Below are 19,627 nucleotides of genomic sequence, written 5' to 3'. Positions count from 1 at the left end.
GAAATGTCTGTTTTCAAAATCATCTTTGAACATTAATGTTAAGTCGAATATTTCTCTGAGATACCCAAATATTTCGTTAATTATAGTATATACACAAACACTCAGTCTAGAATCGAATTAAATAGGAGTTCATGTGGTTTTCGATTTTTGACCACATGCTTGCCTATAGTTCAACGTTTAGAAGAGATACTCCTTCATCTTCAGAAGAAAGCAGGGTTTGAACATTAGCTAGTTATAGTTTTCTCATAATACAAAGATTTTGCAAATTTTTGGATGGCCTACAAATATTTTGTTTTTCATGTAGGATGTAATATTAAATTTATTGTATACAAAAAAGCAAAAACTATTTGTAGGGAAAAAGCAAACAAAAATGGTTTTGTCTTTCTATACTTTGGACATTAACAAATATTTCGGATTGCTAGGAGATCTTACGCTTCAATTTAGAACTGGGTAGAGAAATAGCAACATAGTTATGAATCGTGACAGCTGCCACGAACACGAAAAGTAAGAGATAGAGGAGGGTGAGGAATTATAGGTAATGGTTAGTGGTGTGACATTACGACGATAGTTTGATTCCCGGCCACCCTTTTTCTCTTGTTTATTTGACACGGCTCAATGCGTTAGCATAACTGAGCAGTGGGTCATTTAAGATTTTTGCAATAAGTACAAATTAAAATTAAGTTTCAACTGTCCATCGGGTCTTGTCGACGCAGTTTGCTGCTGCGTGTTGAGATCATCCTCCTTGGCGGTGAAACATTAGGTACGTTGTCTGCCGCGCCTTGAAGGTCATTTGATCCGTCTTCTATCACGTTTTCGTTCACGTCCATGTCGTCATCGGTACTGTATTCATGATGCTCACGATCGGATGCTCTTGTTGGTTTCATGTACTTATATGTCGCTGTTGTAAATCCTTCGTCGGTTTTTGATTCTTTGTTGGTGGTGTTAGTTTTTGGGTTGGAGACATTTGGTGTGATCGTTGTTACGTTGGTCTTGGTAACGGCAGTTGGTGTAGGGGTACTGGGCCCGATCGTTGTTGAGCTAGTGTTTGTTACTGCCTGGACCGCAGTCGTTAATTCACCAACTGGTTGTGGTTTAGCATACGACGACTGCATACCGGCTTTGGTCGTAGCAGGTGGAATTTCCTTAGCAGTATCTGCGCAAGGTTTTCCGTGGTGTAGCGGCTGATCACAATATTGGCATGTAGGAATTTGCCCTGGGTACGTGACTAGTGTTCGTTGAGAATATTCAACACGTTGGTGATCACTGCATGAGGCGGTCAAGTAGGAGTGTGTAAGTTTTGTCGGACGCATTCTCACTACATTAACGCCGTTGTGAAGTGCTGGGAAGACGTTCCTCTAAGTATCTTCCTTAACACTATTCAGTAGGGTGTCCCAAAATGACATCATGTTAAAAAAAATCATCGGGCTGACTTCTTAAATGAAAGGTTAGGGTATTAGAACCACTTTCTTCTTCGGAATGAATTTGCTAAAACACTTTCTACTGGTGGCGAATTTTGATTTTTTGAAAAATGGGCCGATTTTGGATAAAATTTCAAATTTATGCCTGTTGAAGTGGTCGAATGAACTGTCTTAGATTTTTTTTCAGCATTCTTTATTTTTCTGGAGATCCAAATGGAGAAGTTTGGTAATTTAGTTTGTACAAATTTTGAATTATAAGAGCGACAGAGCCATTAAAACTTAGTAAAAAGTGATTTTTTTTGAGTTTTCAGTAGTTTTTCTTGAAAAAATGGGTTGAGTAGTTGAGCCGAATATAGGGGCGCAATTTTGCTGAAGAAAGTGTACAGCTACGGTCAATGGGGCATGAGTTACTTAAGTTTTTGTTAAAAAATATTTTGACATTTTTGGCAATTAATCAAACATAATGCTGATCCAAAAAGTAAATTAGTTCAAATTTGCTTTGACCACACATTGTTTTTCGGAAAATAGAAGAAAAATGACGTTTTCTGCACTCTTTAGTATGTCAGGACGAAGTTTAATGAGCATCTGATGATTTTTTTGTAACTTAAATTATAAAAATAATGTTAACTTTGCTAATGACGCCAAGTCTCTAATTATTTTTTGAAGAGTTAATTCTGCATAATTAATTCTAGGAGGCATCTTCAACAAAATAATTGTGTCAGAAGATGCGCTGTATTCTGTTGTAAAACTTTTTGGAGGATATGTGCCCCAAATTTGACTACTATGACTATTATGTGGTTTAAACAGTAAATATTAGTTTTTCAACACTCATCTCACTCTTCTGCATTTTTCTCCACTTTAAAGTTCCTAACATGGAAATAAGGCCTTATATACAAAATGTGAATACGCCAATCAATTCAGCCTTCAAATACACGCCATAACTTACCAATAATTCGACATATTTCTTTAATTTTAGTGATTTTCAAACCCGCTAGGTGGCTATTAGTATACAAAATAATTTTAAAAAAAATCGTCAAATGCTCATAAAAACCGATTCTGATGTACTAGAGACAAGCGAAAAAAGCCATTTTTCATAATTTTCCTTCTATTTTCCGAAAAATAATATGCGGACTAAGCACAATTAAGTTGTTTTATTTTGTAGAACAGCGTTATTTTTGATGAATATCATAAAATGTCAAAAAATTACTTAACAAAAACTTAAATAACTCATGCCCCATTGGCCGTAGCTATACACTTTCTTCAGCAAAATTACGCCCCTGTATTCGGCTCAATTATATAAAGTATTTTCTATACGTTTAAAATTTTATAGGTACCCAGTTTTGAATAAAAACTACTAAAAAACATCAAAAATTTCACTTTTTACTAAGTTTTAATGGCTCTGCCGCTCTTATAATTCAAAATTTGTGCAAACTAACTAACCAAACTTCTCCATTTGGATCTCCAGAAAAATAAAAAATGCTGGAAAAAATCTAAGACAGTTCAGGACCACTTCAACAGGCATAAATTTGACTTTTTATCCAAAAACGGCCCATTTTTCAAAAAATCAAAATTCGCCACCAGTAGGAAGCGTTTTAGCAAATTCACTCCAAAGAAGAAAGTCCTCCTTTCATTTAAGAAGTGAGCCCGATGACTTTTTTCAGATGATGTTATTTTGGGACACCCTACTATTCGCCTTTCCGTATTTTGACATGAGGTGTTTCATGGCAGCGGAATTAGTACGTGGTGCCAGATCATGTAGCTTCATTTCAATACTGTCAACATCTTTATAGGTTGAGATACTGTATAAAATGTCTTTACATTCGACGACTTGTTTCAAGTTGTTTTGACCTTGCATCCCTGTTTTAACGTAACTGGTATTTTTTTCAGCATGACCAGTATAACCTAAATCGTGAAAATGAAGTCAAATTTTCACTAGAGTTTTGGGATTCAAAAATAAAGTTGCTCTCGGTTCTCCACGATTATAATCTGCATAAGTATTATATGAAATATACTTATAACACCATCCTTTCTGTTGAAGGCAATGCTTAATCCAAGGGGTAATCACAACTCTGAAAGAATTTTCAATCTGAAGCGAAATTACACACTATTTTGTCTTTGAAGTGAACTTATGTATGAAATTTTTGAGAAAAGACCATTGATTATTGAATAAATTAACAAAATATTTTCGGAATCGATTTCCTTGAATCACGCAGATTTCATACCTGGATATTCAAAATCGGTTTAGTTTTGCCCCTAAAACACCAGTTAACCAATGCTCTTTATGCAACAGTCTCATTTTTATATATTGAAAATTGGTAAGTGAGGATTGAAAATATGAAATATTTAATATCTCCACTATTCGGCAACGGATTTTGAGAATCTATAATTTGTTAGAAAGATATTTTCATAAGCTTTCTAATTATAAACAAGTGCTTCATTCGAAAGTTAATTGCTTATAACATGTTGTATTTTGACAAAATGACCCATATCTCAGAAAGTGAACAACATATCAAAAATATAAAATAATAGTGTCAAATTGTCATGCCAGGCCTTTAATTTAAAACCAGTTTTGTTATGATCGGTTCAGCCGTTGCTGAGATAATTACATGACACTAGTGTAAACCCACACACACGCATAGATACAGAAATTGATCCAATTTGTCGAACTGAGTCAATTGGTATATGACGAATTTCGCGTCAAATCGTATTCAGAGTTGACAGCACCCTCCAAGATTCTAATGAAACTTTCTCTACATGAAGGCTTTGCATATTCATATCAAAAATGATCTAGACTGTCTGTTGAAAAGGGCCAAACTTTTTTACCATTTTTTTTCCAAATGGCTATAGTCTAAAAATAACAAATCTTACAAAACCTCTCGTCTTTTAGGACTTAATACTTTAACATTCAGGAGACATGCAGCGCAAACTACCTTCGTGTCAAAGATTCTGCTGGCTGAATATGATGATCCGGAGCTACTAGCGCAAATCAGCCTCTACGAAATGCGCAGCACTAACCAATAGTCCAATTTTAGCAATTTTAGCAATGAGTCGTCGCTTCAACGAGTTTGATGAAATTTTCGACTTCGTCATGAATTCTTCGCAGTTTCCTCGTCGTGTATTGCCACTAGTTTAATTATGTTTAGTTTACCTTATCTTAGTATAGTTCATTTAGACAAATTGTCAGCTGGACTTTTTTATACAAATACAATATTGTGCAATGGATATTACAAAAATGTTGTAGGAGTGGTTTTCACAAAATTAGTCAAATTTTTGAATAAAAATATTGAAAAAATTCTTTATTGACTCCTACACTGAAAAAAATAGATTTTAAAAATTTAAAGTCTATTTACGAAAAAAAACCTATTTTTGATTTGGATGAAATTTTGTTTCAAGATAGATAATTATGTTAATTTCATACCATCAAAAATTCCAATTGGGCACTTTTAAGGAAAAAAAGTTATTTGAAAAAAACTTTTCCTTGTCCAAACTGAATTTTTTTCTTCAGAGTTTTTTTTTTATCGAAAACTAAGTATGCAAAGTGGCTTTTTGTGACAAAGTTCTCATGTACAGAAAGTTTTATAAAAATCTGAGAGGGTGCTGCCAACATTTGTTCGAGTTGGCGCGAAATTCGTCATATGAAACTCGGCCCTCCGTACTTCGGAAACAGTTTGAGCGAATCCTATACATTTCTTTAGTCAGAAATGTAAAAAAACTCGAACTTCTTTGAAAGGGAAATTAAGTATGATTTTCGTGTTCAGAGACCCAAAATCAACCCTCCGGAAGTCGCGTTTATGGCCCACTGAACAAGCAGCTGCTGGTGCCCTATGACGATTTTGCTAGATTTTCAGAGCAGCGTGCACTCAGTGCACTAGCGCGACTGCCGAAAGGTTAATCTATAAAAAAAAACTTTTTGTCGTAACTTCATTTTTCTTGTAAACTAGTGTAATATAATGTAATGTAAGAGATACGCGAAAATCAGAACAATTTTCACTCAGTGCTTAATAACCTAATAAAGTTTTTATCAGACTTTCGTGATCTTAAGCTGAAAATTTTCGTGAGAAGTTTGTCTGTCACAAAAAGTTAAAAAAAAATCATTGAATTACTTTTTATGAAAAGTCAACTAAAAATGAAAAATCAAAAAAGTTTTTTTTGAATTTGGTTGCTCTTTACCTTCAATTGTTGACATTTAATCATACATTTTTGAATAGGCACATCAATACTTTTCAAACGATGAGTTCATTGTGTTAATCGGAAGATTTGTTCCGGAGATATTGATCAATAACTACAAAAAGTGTTCAAAAACACTTTCTAAAATCTCAAAAACGATTCTTCGAAAAATAACATGGATATGATATTCGTGTTCAGTGATCCAAAATTGACTTAGGAAACACCTTTTTTCGATACTCGATTTTCGATACTTGTCCAAACTGAATTTTTTTCTTCAGTGTATTTTTGTCGAAAACTTAGTATGCAAAGTGGCTTTTTGTGACAAAGTTCTCATGTACAGAAAGTTTCATTAAAATCTGAGAGGGTGTTGTCAACATTTGTACGAGTTGGCGCGAAATTCGTCATATGAGACTCGGCCCTCCGGGCCACGGAAACAGTTTGAGCGAATCCTATACATTTCTTTTGTCAGTGATGTAAAAAAACCTCGAACTTCTTTGAAAGGGAAATTGAGTATGATTTTCGTATTCAGCGACTCAAAATCAACCCTCCGTAAGTCGTGCTTATGGCTCACTGAACAAGCAGCTGCTGGTGCCCTAAGACGGTTTCGCTAGATTTTCAGAGCAACGTGCACTCAGTGCACTAGCGCGACTGCCGGAAGGTTAATCTAGAAAAAAACCTTTTTGTCGCAACTTCATTTTTCTTGTTAACTAAACTGTAGTGTAATCTAATTTAATGTAAGAGATATGCGAAAAACAACAATTTTTACTCGGTGCTTAATAACATCAAAATTTTTTATCAGACTTTCGTAATCTTAGGCTTAAAATTTACGTGAGAAGTTTGTATGTCACATAAGATTAAAAAAAATCATTGAATTATTTTTTATGATAATTCAACTGAAAATGATTAATTAAAAAAGTTTTTTTTATTTTGGCTGCTCTTTACCTTAAATTGTTGACATTTAATCATACATTTTTGAATAGGCACATCAATACTTTTCAAACGATGAGTTCATTGTGTTAATCGGAAGATTTGTCCCGGAGATATTGCTCAATAACTGCAAAAAGTGTTCAAAAACACGTTCTAAAATCTCAAAAACTATTCTTCGAAAAATAACGTGGATATGATATTCGTATTCAGTGATCCAAAATTGACTTAGGAAATACCTTTTTTCGATACTTCATGCAATCACCCCAAAATTTGTAAACTAGTGTTATAAGACAATATTAAATAAATATATTATAGGTGCACGAATTCGATTTTGAATCACTGTTTCAACATTCCATCTCCATATTTGGATATTGTACCGTATTAAAACATAGACGTATGCCCAAGCGTTAGTTGTCGAAAACAACTTCACGAAGGCGCAATATGTTAAATTGCAATAAGGTGCCAAACCACGAAATGTCGATATATCAAATCGATTACAAAACTTTAGCAGCTAAATAACATTGCTATCCCGCGTGAATTTCAATGACAAAGGGATGGCCGACGTTGGAATTCTTAGGCTTTCGTTTCAGCTACTTTGCTATGTTACTTTACTACGCGAAGAATTATATTTTTTATTTCTTTAAGGGTTGTGTTTTCATAAGATTTAAATTTTGGTCATAGAATAAAAAATAGTTCAATGAGATTATGTTGGGTATGCGAACAAAGGAACCTTTCATATGTGAAACTGTTTTCTCGAAAAATATCTAAACGCTCCACGCTACAAAATATGTGTACGTGTGCGATGTAAGCCATCCTTGGATGTTTTTAGAATACTTATAACACTCCCATTTTGATTGCAGAGGTTTTAACTTTTCGATCATTTGCTTTTATTTTGGGTTTGAAAAACGCGATGCTTGCTCCCACTTACATTCCTATACCTTAACAGACGTTACGCTGAAGATGGCCGGTTCTTTCACTTGACAAAATTTTTCCATAGGATTCCACAGGAGGCAATATTCCTGAATGGCATGGAAAAAATATGTGCATGAGATGTTCATGTCCGGTTAGTATTCCTTCGGATGTGAGCATTATTTTGTCGGTGGTCGTAAAATCTGGCCCTTAAAAAGCGGCCGTCGCCATTCATTGATTGTGACATGATGCTTTGGGTCTAGTTCAAATTGGCTGTCTGTGTTCGAGTGACATTCGCAACACTCATTATATTTGAGTAGAAGGCAATTTGAAAAAAAAGCTGATGACTTCTAGAGGAATTAATCGACAAAAACCTTACATCAAAAGAAAGGGCTAGAATCGGTCATAAATTTCTCCGATTGTGTATTTCTTTTCTTACCTGTTCAAATAATCATCTCAGTTTCACCAATTTTTCGAAGGCAATCAAATGGAACAGAAACCGTGAAATGAACGCAAATCCAATATTGGCCAATTATGCAAATCAGGCATCCTGTCCAGGAAAAAAATGTACAAACAAACTTAAACAACGACACAATCATAACTCAATTCGAAATCCAACCAAATGGCACCAGGACCAGAAAAGCTGCAAAACGTCGGCAATGTTTAATAAAAATAAAGAGAGGAGAAAAATGCCATACCCAAGTAAAGCATAAAAAGTGCGATCTAAATTGGTTACGGTTATTTGCAAACTGACTTTGAGGTCATTTAGTGGAAATCTGTTTTCCGCTGTGGAAAAAATGTGATAAAAAAAGTAAATCTTGTTTTGAAAGACTCTGGCCCCGAGCCGCACCGAGCCACACCGCGCTCGAAAGCATGACGGGACCGATGGGAACTGTTCACAGAAAACCGAGAAGGAATCCCGTAGAATTTGTGCTGTTCGTGCAGTTTAACCTCCCACCAACCAGTACACCCCCGCACAGACTCAACTGTGCAGTACCGGATTCCGGGGGTAGTCTATGTTTTACTGTTTGCTCGATTGCCTGTTTGGGTTGCCTTTGTGTACTCGTGTGTTTGTGGGCAACATTTTGTGCCGATGAAAGAAACTGAAAATAGGATTTCCTCCGAAGGCTGCAACGGTGTTTTGAAAATTCCGTTTTCAGCAATGGGAACGCTGAAAACCAATAGACGGTAGAGACATAGCCTTAGGAAATCCTGTTGGGGAATGTACGAAATTTAATTTCCATTGATTTACTGGCAACCGGTGTGATGAAATTGTTGGCGAACGAATGGGCGATAAAATGATAGGATTTCCTTTATTTATCAACGCGATTTCACTAGCAAATAACGCAATGCCGACCTTTCATCAGGTTCTTCTCAAAATAGAATGCTGAAACTGGATAAAGTTTTATTAATACATGTCACAGAAAATGCGGAAGAGAAGGGTTCAATTGCACTGCGATATAAATATCTATATAGGCATTAGGGTGGGACAAAAATTAGATTCAAGCTCCGAGCAACTTTTTGGGTTACATTTGGGTCCTAGAACTACTGTGCAAATTCTAAGCTCGATCGGTGAAACTATATTTTTGCGCCCACGGTTTAAAGTTTATATGGGAATTCGTATGGGAAAATCGACTTTTACAAAATAATTCATCCATGAGTCGCTCAGTGCTTCCTAAAAATAAATCGATGTAAAATTTCTATTGGAAATTTATCAAGGAAACAAAGTCTCGAAGACCGCAAAACGATTTGACAATTGTGGAAAAAGTTATTAAGCAAAAATCAACTGATGCTCTTACGATTGGAAAAATATTCATTTTTTCTAGCACCACTGCATTTGGCTGTCCAATTATATATAATTTTGTTTTGACTCTCTTTTACTGTTCTAAATCAACGATCTGAACTGTTTGTTCACTTCCCAAGAGTTTTGAGGGTAAATTGAGGCTTCTTTTGTACAAAATTGGAGAAAATTAAAAATTCTGTATATAATTCGACCGTCAGCAGCAGTGGTGCTATGAAAATTGAAATTTTCATCAATTTTCAGAACATTAGTTGATTTTTGTTTAATAACTTTTTCCACAATCGTCAAATCGTTTTTCATTCTTCGAGACTTTGTTTCCTTGATAAATTTGCTATAAAAATTTTACATTGATTTATTTTTAGGAAGCACTGGGCGACTGTTGGATGAATTATTTCGTAAAAGACGATTTCCCTATACGAAATCCCATGTAAACTTTAAATAATGGGCGCAAAAATATAGTTTCACCAATCGAGCTTAGAATTTGCACAGTTATTCTAGAACCCAAATGGAACCCAAAAAGTTACTCGGAGCGAAAATTAATTTTTTTCATATAACCATGTCCCACTCTATTAGGCATGTGTTCAAGGTCTGAGATCAAATCAAGCACAATTATTTGTAAAATGGTAGGCACTAATTGTAGCTGAAGTGGAATAGAATTATGACGATTACTGGGTCTTTTATATATTTATTATGGTAAAAATCCGCCCAATTCCTTACGCGCGACTTGACGTTGACCGAGATCATTTTTTGCGACGTGGAAATATTTGCATCACGCCAACTGTATCTTTGAGTTTTTTTGTTTCTCGCCGTCGCACACGTCCATGTCATCCACGGGGATGCTGCCTTGATGTTCTTGATCAAGTGTTCTTTCTAACATCTTTCCCTTCACTCCGTCATTGGTTGTGGCTTTCTCACTGATTGTATTAGCTGGGGAATTCCACGAAGATCCGTCCGAAAATATGCAATATCATGACCGACCATCATAGATTCCTATGAAACTTTACACGAGAACGAGTTACAGGAAATGAACATTTCTATATGAAAAAATGTACACTGAAAAAATGTTGTGTCACAAAAACAAAAATTTGTGTAAAAAATTTCAATGGCAAAAACCGATTTTTCATATTTTTTTAAAATTTTGTCAACAAACCTACCAACCAAAATATGATCGAGCTATTTAGTTTAATCAATCATCAGACCCTTTGGTTGAATAGTATTTTGATTGTTTTCGTATAGCTTTCAAATGATTTACAATATCGCCTTGATGTCAAAGAGAAAGTTACAGGAAGTGCTATGGGCCTTTTGAAAAACTTATTGTTGTTGATGGAGAAATGTGAATATCTTCTGAAAAGGTCGTAATAAAACAAAAGAAATGTGCTGTTAAAAACAATTTAAAATATCTCGAGAACTACGACATTTCATTTTTTTGTTATTTGAATTTTGATTTAAAATGGCGTTTAGAATCATATTCAAAAACTAAATTGTATTTTCGACTGCAAATAGCATGAACTATAAAAATATGTCAAAAGTTGTTGTTAGGAAAACTTTTTTATTGAAAGCTTCTATGTCAAAATACACCAAGAAAAGTTTCGTTTACGTCTTTAAAATGATAAACATATAATTTTTGACATTTTATGATGGGGTACCGCGAATAACTTTTAATGAGGGCATAATCACACGAATTAATCATTTTGGTGGGAAAAAATTCCAAATCACTCGAAAATATCGCATTTTGGGAGATTTTTGTTAAAATCATTTTAATTTAAAACGATATTTAGAATTATAAACTGTAATAAAATTACAGTTTTATATGTCATTCAGTATGGAATTTAAAAACATGTATAAAGTTATTGTTAGAAAAACTTTTTTACCGAAATGTTCTCCATCATACAATCTCCTTCCAAACGTTTCTTATATCTATAGGTTTTTGTTGACAAAATATAAAAAATCTGAAAAAATGGGTTTTTTGCAATTTAAAATTAAAAAAAAAAAAAAAATTTTAGTGAAAAATGATAACATTTTTTTCAGTGTATATTTTTTTCGTACAGAAATGTTCATTCCCTGTAACTCGTTTTCAGAAAGTTTTCGATCGTATTTTTTTGAAACTAATGCACGTAGAAATGTCTACGCACTTTTAAAAATCGCTCTTGAAATAATCTTATTGATTGTGGAAAATGTTTTGTCTTCTATGCCGGTGAAACGTGTAACGTTTCATAGGAATCTAAAATGGTCGGTCACGATTTTAAACATTTTCCGACGGATCTTCGTGGAATCCCTCAACTGATAAAGCCAAACTGAACTATGGTGAGAGGTCCGTTCTGGGAAAAACAGAAATTAGCTAAGATGGTCCAATTTCCACCATAAAGTCAATTGTAAATTATATCGTAAAGTTTACACTGTATGAAAGACCAAACAAATAAAAACTTTGCGAACATAAAAACAGTTTCAACGTGCAGTGGGCAAAAATACATAAGATCTTTGTCTACTAGAGACTGAAATTTGTTTTCTATTTCATACTTTACTATAATTAACTTTTGGATTTTGACTGACTATTTAAATAATTCTTAAGTTTTTTTGAGTTCAGGGCTCTCGAATTTTTTTTTACCAAGTAATTCGAAACTTTGCAATCTGTAGATGGGTTTCAAAAAAACCGTGGCTTGTTTTTAGTTTAAGCTGCTATACGGTTAAAATCATTAGTCTAATTGCAATTTGTTATCTTTTCAGAATGATATGTCACTTCTATTTTTACTTTTTCAATCCTTCGTACCCTCTAAATTAATCACGAAAGTATCTATCAGAAAGAAGAAGAAAACTCAGCAACCTTCTTTTAGAGTGCTCAATTTGTCAAATAAGACTTGAGTAACGAATTCTGAATAACCCCACAAATCAAGAAAGATCATGAAGTAATTTCTCGTGTTCAATTCAAAGTATTATTTAAACACGCGGACCCGATAGTTATTTTTCATTTAAAACCAACTTTTTCAATTCAAACGATTTTTTCCATTTATTGACATTTAGTCGGATAAATTCTAAATTCTTCGTATAATCTGGAGTTTCTATTCATCCTTTTTTGCTTGTTTTATCGTTTCATTTTTTAATTTTCTGCATTTTTTGTTGTTTAGTTTTCAGTTCATCCAGGTATTTTAAACTTTCTATTTTTTCATGTATTCTTATCTCACATTTTGTTTTATATATTTTGCTACATATTTTCTTTTCTTTATTTTTGCCATTTTTGCCACTTTTTATTAAATTTCCTCTAATTTTCTTATATTTGTCCTTTTTTATTCATTTCATCTTTTTATGTTTTTCTTTTATTTTTGCTTTTTGTTTATCGTTTTGTTTGTTGTTTTTTCAATTCATTTCTTCAAACATATGTAATTAAAAATTTTAATTCCTGTGATTTTCTTGATTTTTTTTAAATTTTCCAATAATCTAATTTTAATATTTTCTTCACTTTTTCCATATTTTCATTATTAGGTCTCTCTCATTTTCTAAAAAAAATCATTTCTTTTCCATTTGGCAGTTCCGAAATTTATACTTTTCTTTTGTATAGATTTTTTAATATTCTTCAATTTTTCTTTATTATTTTATTCCATTGCCTTTAGGACTTTCCCTTTTTGTCCATTTTAACAATTTTGAATTTATTGTTTTCTTTTTTGATTATTTTATAATTTAACAATTTTTCTATTATTTTATTTTGACTTTTTTGTATTTTGTGCATGTTTTCTGTTTCCCATTTCATCCAATTTTTAGCTATACGCTATATGAATATTTTTTCATTTTTTTTAATTCTGACTATGTTAATCACATTTTCTTTTTTACATTTTAACGACATTCAATTAACTAGAAATTACAGGGTAGGGAAAGCTATGAAAATTTAGAGACATAGTACTCAAGTGAGAGCAAGGATGTGAAGTATACAGATCGGAAAACTAGAAGTGGCAGGGTCATTAGAATAGGCTTAATATCTTACGGGCTTAACTTTTGTCTTCTGCTGATGAGGGCCGAGCTTAGGCAGCATAACTACGAATCACTCGAGTTCACCAGCATGTCTCTTGGTAAAGACAGATTTGTCTCTCTTTACCATGTGAACCGACCAAAGAAAAGCCACGCGAGATCACCACTGAAAACCTGTTGACGATTAGCATCAATCAATGAGAATTGCTGCTGTTCATCTCTGTTTGTCTTTCGAATATATTTATCATTTAAGGGGTTATATACACAATTGGAACTCAAAAAATCAAAAAAAATAATTGAATGTTCTGAAAGTACATACTTTTGAAAATATCTGTGCGAAATTCCTTGCGAAATTCCATCCTGATCGGAGTACTAGATTTAAAATTACAGCCGTTTGCTGCGCGATGGTTCTACTACGAATGAAGTGGACACAAAACTTTAAATGCAATTATCTCGAAATGAAGTTTTTTGAAAAGTACCGTTGCGGTGAACGTAATATCTCAAAAACTGTTATTAACTTAACTGTTGCATTTTTTTTTGTTTTGAATTGTTTGTATCTACATTAGAGTGATAGGAAAAAAAATTACCCCTAATGGCCCATGCCTGAGTCGATTCCTAGTGCCACCAGGAGTACTTGCTCAAAATTTGAAGCAAATCGGACAAGTCTAGCTACCGGTCCAACGTGCCTGAAGTTTGTAGGGATTTTTCGACAATTTACATGGAGAAACCCCATTAACTCGCATTTTCGCCGCTAGGTGGCACTGTATGCATCGTATTATCACTATAAGTAAAAATAAGAAAGATAATTATTGCCTACAACTTTGTCGAAGACTCCTAGTGAATCCGGCTTTGTTAAAAGAAGTTATTAAACTTTTAACGAAGTGATGTCTCAGTCAGTTTTGCATGGGGTGTAGCAGCGTATGGTTGTGTATCAGTACTTGATTCGCACGAACTAAACATTTTTGTGAAATAATGGTTAGATTTAGGTCAATAGTATGTTCAGAAGATTTATAGTAAGTAATACGAGTCATATTTTGGTTCGAAAATTTTAGTTCCACATTTTACCGCATAGAGGGCGCCAACACTAACTTTGCACCGGAAAAAGATTAGAGATTAGGTGTCTTCTACAAAGTTGTAGAACAAGCATTTCTAAATAATTCTTCCGAACATCTCGATATTGGATCACTTCTATAAAAGATAGTATTGGTGCCCTCTATGCGATCACAAGTGGAACTAAAATTTTCCAACCAAAGCATAGCTCGTATTATGTACTACACTTCTTCTGAACATGTTATTCAGCTAAATCTAACCATTATCTCACAAAAATGTATAGTTTGTGGGAATCGAGTACCGATACACAACCGTGCACTACTAGGCCCCATGCAAAACTGACTCAGACATCACTTCGGTTAAAGTTTAATAATTTCCTTTAACAAATCCGGATTCACTAGCAGTCTTCGACAAAGTTGTAGGCAATTAAATTAACTTTCTTATTTTCACTTACAGTGATAGTACGATGCTCACAGTGCCACCTAGTGGCGAAAATGCGAGTTAGTGGATTTTCTCCATGTAAATTGTCAAAAAATCACATACAAACTACAGGCACGTTGGTCCGGTAGCTAGACTTGTCCGATTTGCTTCAAATTTGGAGCAAGTACTAGGAATCGACTCAGGGGTGGGCCGATAGAGTTTTCAAAAATTCATTACTTTTCTGGGCACTCTAATCTACAATCACGTGTACTTGAATGGTTTCTATTTCTTAAAAAAATTATTAATTCTTTGCAATGAATTTTTATTTAAAATTTTGAACACAACAAAACTTAATTTTTTGGTCAACATGTTTTTCTGCAAAAAAAAAATTATTGGGAAACCGATCCGTTCAACTACACAACAATACATTTTTCTTCAATAATCTTTATTATTTTTGGATTTCAATTGAGCGGTTCGCTCAATTGAAAGCCTTGGAGAGTTCACCGCAAACCTCTGCCAAAAAAACTCACTTCGGGGGATGGGCCATAACTCCGACAACCTTGAATTTTTTTTTAATTCGTCTCGTTTTTTTTCTCTTCGATAGTGCTTCTAACGAACTGTCTTTCGCATTTTCAAATAAAATTTGTATAAAACACTTCAAAACAGTCACGAACTTAGCTCACCTTTTCACCACAACTTTGTATATAACCCCTTAACCCATTCATTTTTAAAATTTTCTATTAGTTTTCTTTATTTCACTATTCCTATTTTTCCCATGTCGTCTAGCATTTTCATTTTTACCCATTTAAACCATTTTAAATTTTATATGTTTTCTATGATTTCACATTTGTCTGGTTTTGGGCTATTTCCATTTGTTCCTGTTCTCTATTTTTGTCTTCAATCTATTGCGTCCAATTGTTCCCATTTATTATTCCATTGTACTTATTCAGTTCCAAATTAGATCTTTTACTAAAAATCGTCCATTTTTTTGATTTTTCATGGCTATTTTAATTTTACTTCTTTATTCCATTCTCGTTCTTTGTTTATCATTTATTCTTTTTTGAATCATTTTGTACATTTTTCTTATTGTTCTGTTTTCATTCTTTCCATTTTCGTATTATTGTTATTTCTACGTCTAATTCAGTGGATCTATTTTGATCACTTTTATATTCGTTTACTTTTTTGTAGATCTGTTTTTATTTTTTTTATATTCTTTTTTCTACCTTTTATCGTTTCCTGTTTCCAAGCTTATGATATTTTATTTTTTATTTTGTCGTTTACCCGTTTTCATTTCTTCAGTTTCGATCTAATTTCATTTTTAATTTCCTTCATTTAATTTCATTGTTTCAATTATTCAATCTGTTTCATGTTGCTATTTACTTATTTTTTACAGGCTTTCAGTTTCAATTTTTTCTTCGTCGTAATTTTTGTTCATGTTCTGCTGTTTTTCCGCCTTGCATTTATTTTTATTTTGAATATTGGTAGGTTTTTGACTATTTGCATGTTATTAATCTTTTTCCATTATTTTAAATGTCAATTTTCAATTTTTTCGCTTTGTTCCATTTTATATATTTTTTATTTGTTGTTCGTTTGTTTCTTATTGACTTTTTTGTTTTCCCTCTTTAAACTTTACGTTGGATGTTTTTCTTAATTTATTGCGGTTCTATTTTGTTACTATTTGCACAAGGTTGCAAATATTTGTTTTTAGTAATATTGTACAAACACTCGCAAAATCAGTTTTCTCCGAAACCGAAAAAAGTCAGCACTTACACTATCGAGCAAATGAAATGTTTTGTTTTCAGCGGCAGGCAATGTTGTAGCACACCGACTTGGTTGAATGTGTTTTACTTTAACGAATTCTAGGTGAAACTAGAAAAAGATCCGAACAAATCTATGCAATACCGAAACCTGGATTATTATGAATTATTGGTAAACTTCAAAAAAAATCGTAGAGATTTTCAAAAGTTGGCGCATTTCTATGCACGATATTCAAAAAAATTGTAAAACTTACATTTGCCTGCATGCAGAAAGATGCCTCTTTTTTGATGTTGACATTCTCTCAGTTATAAAAGTATCGTCCAAGTGAAAGAAGCAACACAGCGAAATTTTGCTCGTAACCAAATCAACTGCCACTAGCGTAATGCCAACCGGAAGGGTATAACGACCGATATTTTCAAGCATTTGAAGCTGTCGAAGTACACACATAAATATCTGATTTGGCACGCTTTTTGTACTTGTGGTTTGAAAAGTAACAATTTCATTACAACCAAGACCCTCACCCAGGAAATTTACATAAAAGAGTGCATGAAAAGACGTTCGCTACATTTCATAAACAATACGATGTTTCTGTGGTATTTTGCTGAGATCTTCTATACTATTTTGCCAGGTGGCGCTCAAGGACAAGAACTCTCCTTACACAAAAGAGCACGGCCTTATCGAGGACTATTAGTCCATCGTCAAGCGGAACCTGAAGAAGACTCAAAACTGTTTAAGTAAACTGGCTGTGGCGAACAAAGTGGACGAGGTGACTGTATAAATCAACCGATTCTATGTTCGAATAGATCAACCGATTCTATGTTCGAAAAATCTATAATGCTGAAGGGGACCCTTATGCTGTACCCTTCGGGCCCGTAATTTATTTGTACAGCTCTGTATAAGACCCTAAACACTAACAAATTTTGATTTTTTTTTGTAGGGGGTCTATGTGTAGACACAAAAATTCAACATGTGTAATCTTCCGGTAGATGCTCTAGTGCGCTGAGTGTACTACGAGCAGAAACTATGAGCATATTTCCATATTTGGTTGAACATATATGATACACTAATGAACGTAGATGACTTTTTATCAGAAAGTACATCAAACATGTCGAAAATTCGCAAAACTCTTCAAAAAAAAAACGCAAATTATCAGTACCAATACATACGAAATAAAGAAATTTAACGAATCTAAATAAAATTGTGCAAAAATTGTCAATTTCAGTAAAACTTACAAAAATCGCAACTATTTTGTAACCTAATAATATATATATATATATATATATATATATATATATATATATATATATATATATATATATATATATATATATATATATATATATATATATATATATATATATATATATATATATATATATATATATATATATATATATATATATATATATATATATATATATATACCTAAGTAGCTTCGAAAACTTGTCATGGATTTACACATTCTAGAATTTTGACGAAGATTTCAAACCTCTAGAGTGATAACTATGAAAGTTAACAATAAATAGCATACCCAAAGCGTTGGAGTGTTTTTCATATCGGTTCCTGGCCCACTGTGCAATGTTCGATGGGCGCCATTCAACTTCACAAAGAAATATCAAATCAACTACAATCACTGTACTCTTCGTACGTTCATACTAAAAAAGACACACAAAAAACTTTTGTTCCCAATACTCTACTAACCAAACAGGAAGTCTAACAATCAACAATGCCTAATCAATAGAAACCTTTCTCTTCAGCTAACATTCAGCTTAAACAAGCAGTAATCGATTTTCCTTCATTTTTTTTTGCTTGCAGCAGACAAATCCTCGCCTCCAACGACTTCGTCCGCCGGTATGATGGTGGGATCATACGTGAAAGTATGCTGGATCACATTCTACATCTGCACCATCTGCACCGTGCTGCTGTACTCGCTTCGAGTTGGAATATCCTGATTGTACAACCTGAAGGAGATAATCAAAATATAAACGCCCAGCTGCATCAACCCCTTCCAGAACCATCCCGGCACCAACGAGCACGGTACTGTCGATGCTCGGCAGTAGCTGAAAATTTGAAAAGCGTACCCAAAATGGATTGCACTACGGAAAATAAACTAACATGACTGGGCGAATGCCGGAGTCGGAGCCAAAAAAGTGCTAAAATTGAGAAATTGTGAGATAACAAACAACGCCATAATTTGCTTCCAAATCACCGCATCTTCTTCCAGCGATCGAATAGTGAAGGAACCCTTTTTTACCGAGCAAAATCTATGATGAACAACGAGTTGTGTAGCGAAACAGGGCAGCAAAAATTACCGGTGCAGTTCAACTGCCAACGGCTAGCTGGCGATTGAGAGGTGCTAGCTGGTTCACTCTATTAGTACATACTACAGGAATGCTGCACGAGTTCATATTTAAGGCAATTCTACCGACTTTATCGAGTGGGGCAGGAACATTGAATGTGCTGGGTTTAGTTCGGTGGAATTTAATTAAGTGAAGCAGTGTGCACGGTCACCGAACGCTTACGTAAAGGAAAATACGGATCTTGAGCGAAATGAATAGAAGGTAGTTCCAATTAGTGAATATGGACCCTAGGGCATACATAAAAAGGAGAAAGAGTGAAGGTGTTATTAAGTTACAACGATTAGATCAATTAGGTTGTTGAATTATGATTGATGCTGAATCGATTGACACTGTATCAAATAATAGTATAGGAACAGCACTCCTTTGATTTTGCAATACCGCCAAATAACTTCTGAAATGGTTTTCAAAACTAATTAAAAACAGTTTTAACACCTAACTGTAATCTGCGTGAAATGAAAGCAACCAAAGGAAAGACAAACAAACATAAACAAAAACTGCGTCCGCAAAACAATAGCCCTTTCGAAGAGCGGCGGAGGAGCCCGCGCAAATGTAAATAGCTGTAGTTAAGTGAAATACAAACAATAGAAGTCGGAATTGTTTATACAAGGTCTGGGTAGTGAACATTAATTGTGCTTAAAGATTAAACTGTTGATATGCAAAATACAGAAGCAGAAAGGCTCCACCGGGACACTGGAAAAAACTACCCCACTGAAACCACTGCTGTCCGGTCAGGTTGGGGGCAGCGGAAAAGAATTTTTATATAGTTGTCGTGTGCGGTGGGAGTGGGACAGAAATTGGCACGCGATCGCGAAAATCCAAGCAAATGTTAACTGTGTAAATAAATTATTGCAAAATCTGAT

General features: G+C 33.9%; 1 protein-coding gene across 5 annotated transcripts in view; it reads left to right on the top strand.

Annotated features, from left to right (window-relative positions):
* The window catches only part of LOC131681821 (uncharacterized), a 576,008-nt gene extending 556,996 nt beyond the window's left edge, over nucleotides 1-19,012 (top strand). For 4 of the 5 annotated variants that reach the window (XM_058962877.1, XM_058962876.1, XM_058962875.1 and 1 more), the window contains one exon: nucleotides 18,223-19,012. In XM_058962877.1, the coding sequence (XP_058818860.1) occupies nucleotides 18,223-18,359 (137 nt within the window). In that variant the 3' untranslated portion in view covers nucleotides 18,360-19,012. The remainder of the gene's footprint in view (nucleotides 1-18,222) is intronic. The other variant, XM_058962878.1, reaches the window with a different exon arrangement.
* Nucleotides 19,013-19,627: the final 615 nt, after the last annotated feature.

This window comes from Topomyia yanbarensis, chromosome 2 (genome assembly GCF_030247195.1).
Source record: "Topomyia yanbarensis strain Yona2022 chromosome 2, ASM3024719v1, whole genome shotgun sequence".
Classification (NCBI taxonomy): Eukaryota; Metazoa; Arthropoda; class Insecta; order Diptera; family Culicidae; genus Topomyia; species Topomyia yanbarensis.
The sequence above is the reverse complement of the archived record's forward strand: the minus strand, read 5'-3'. Positions and strand labels throughout refer to the sequence as shown.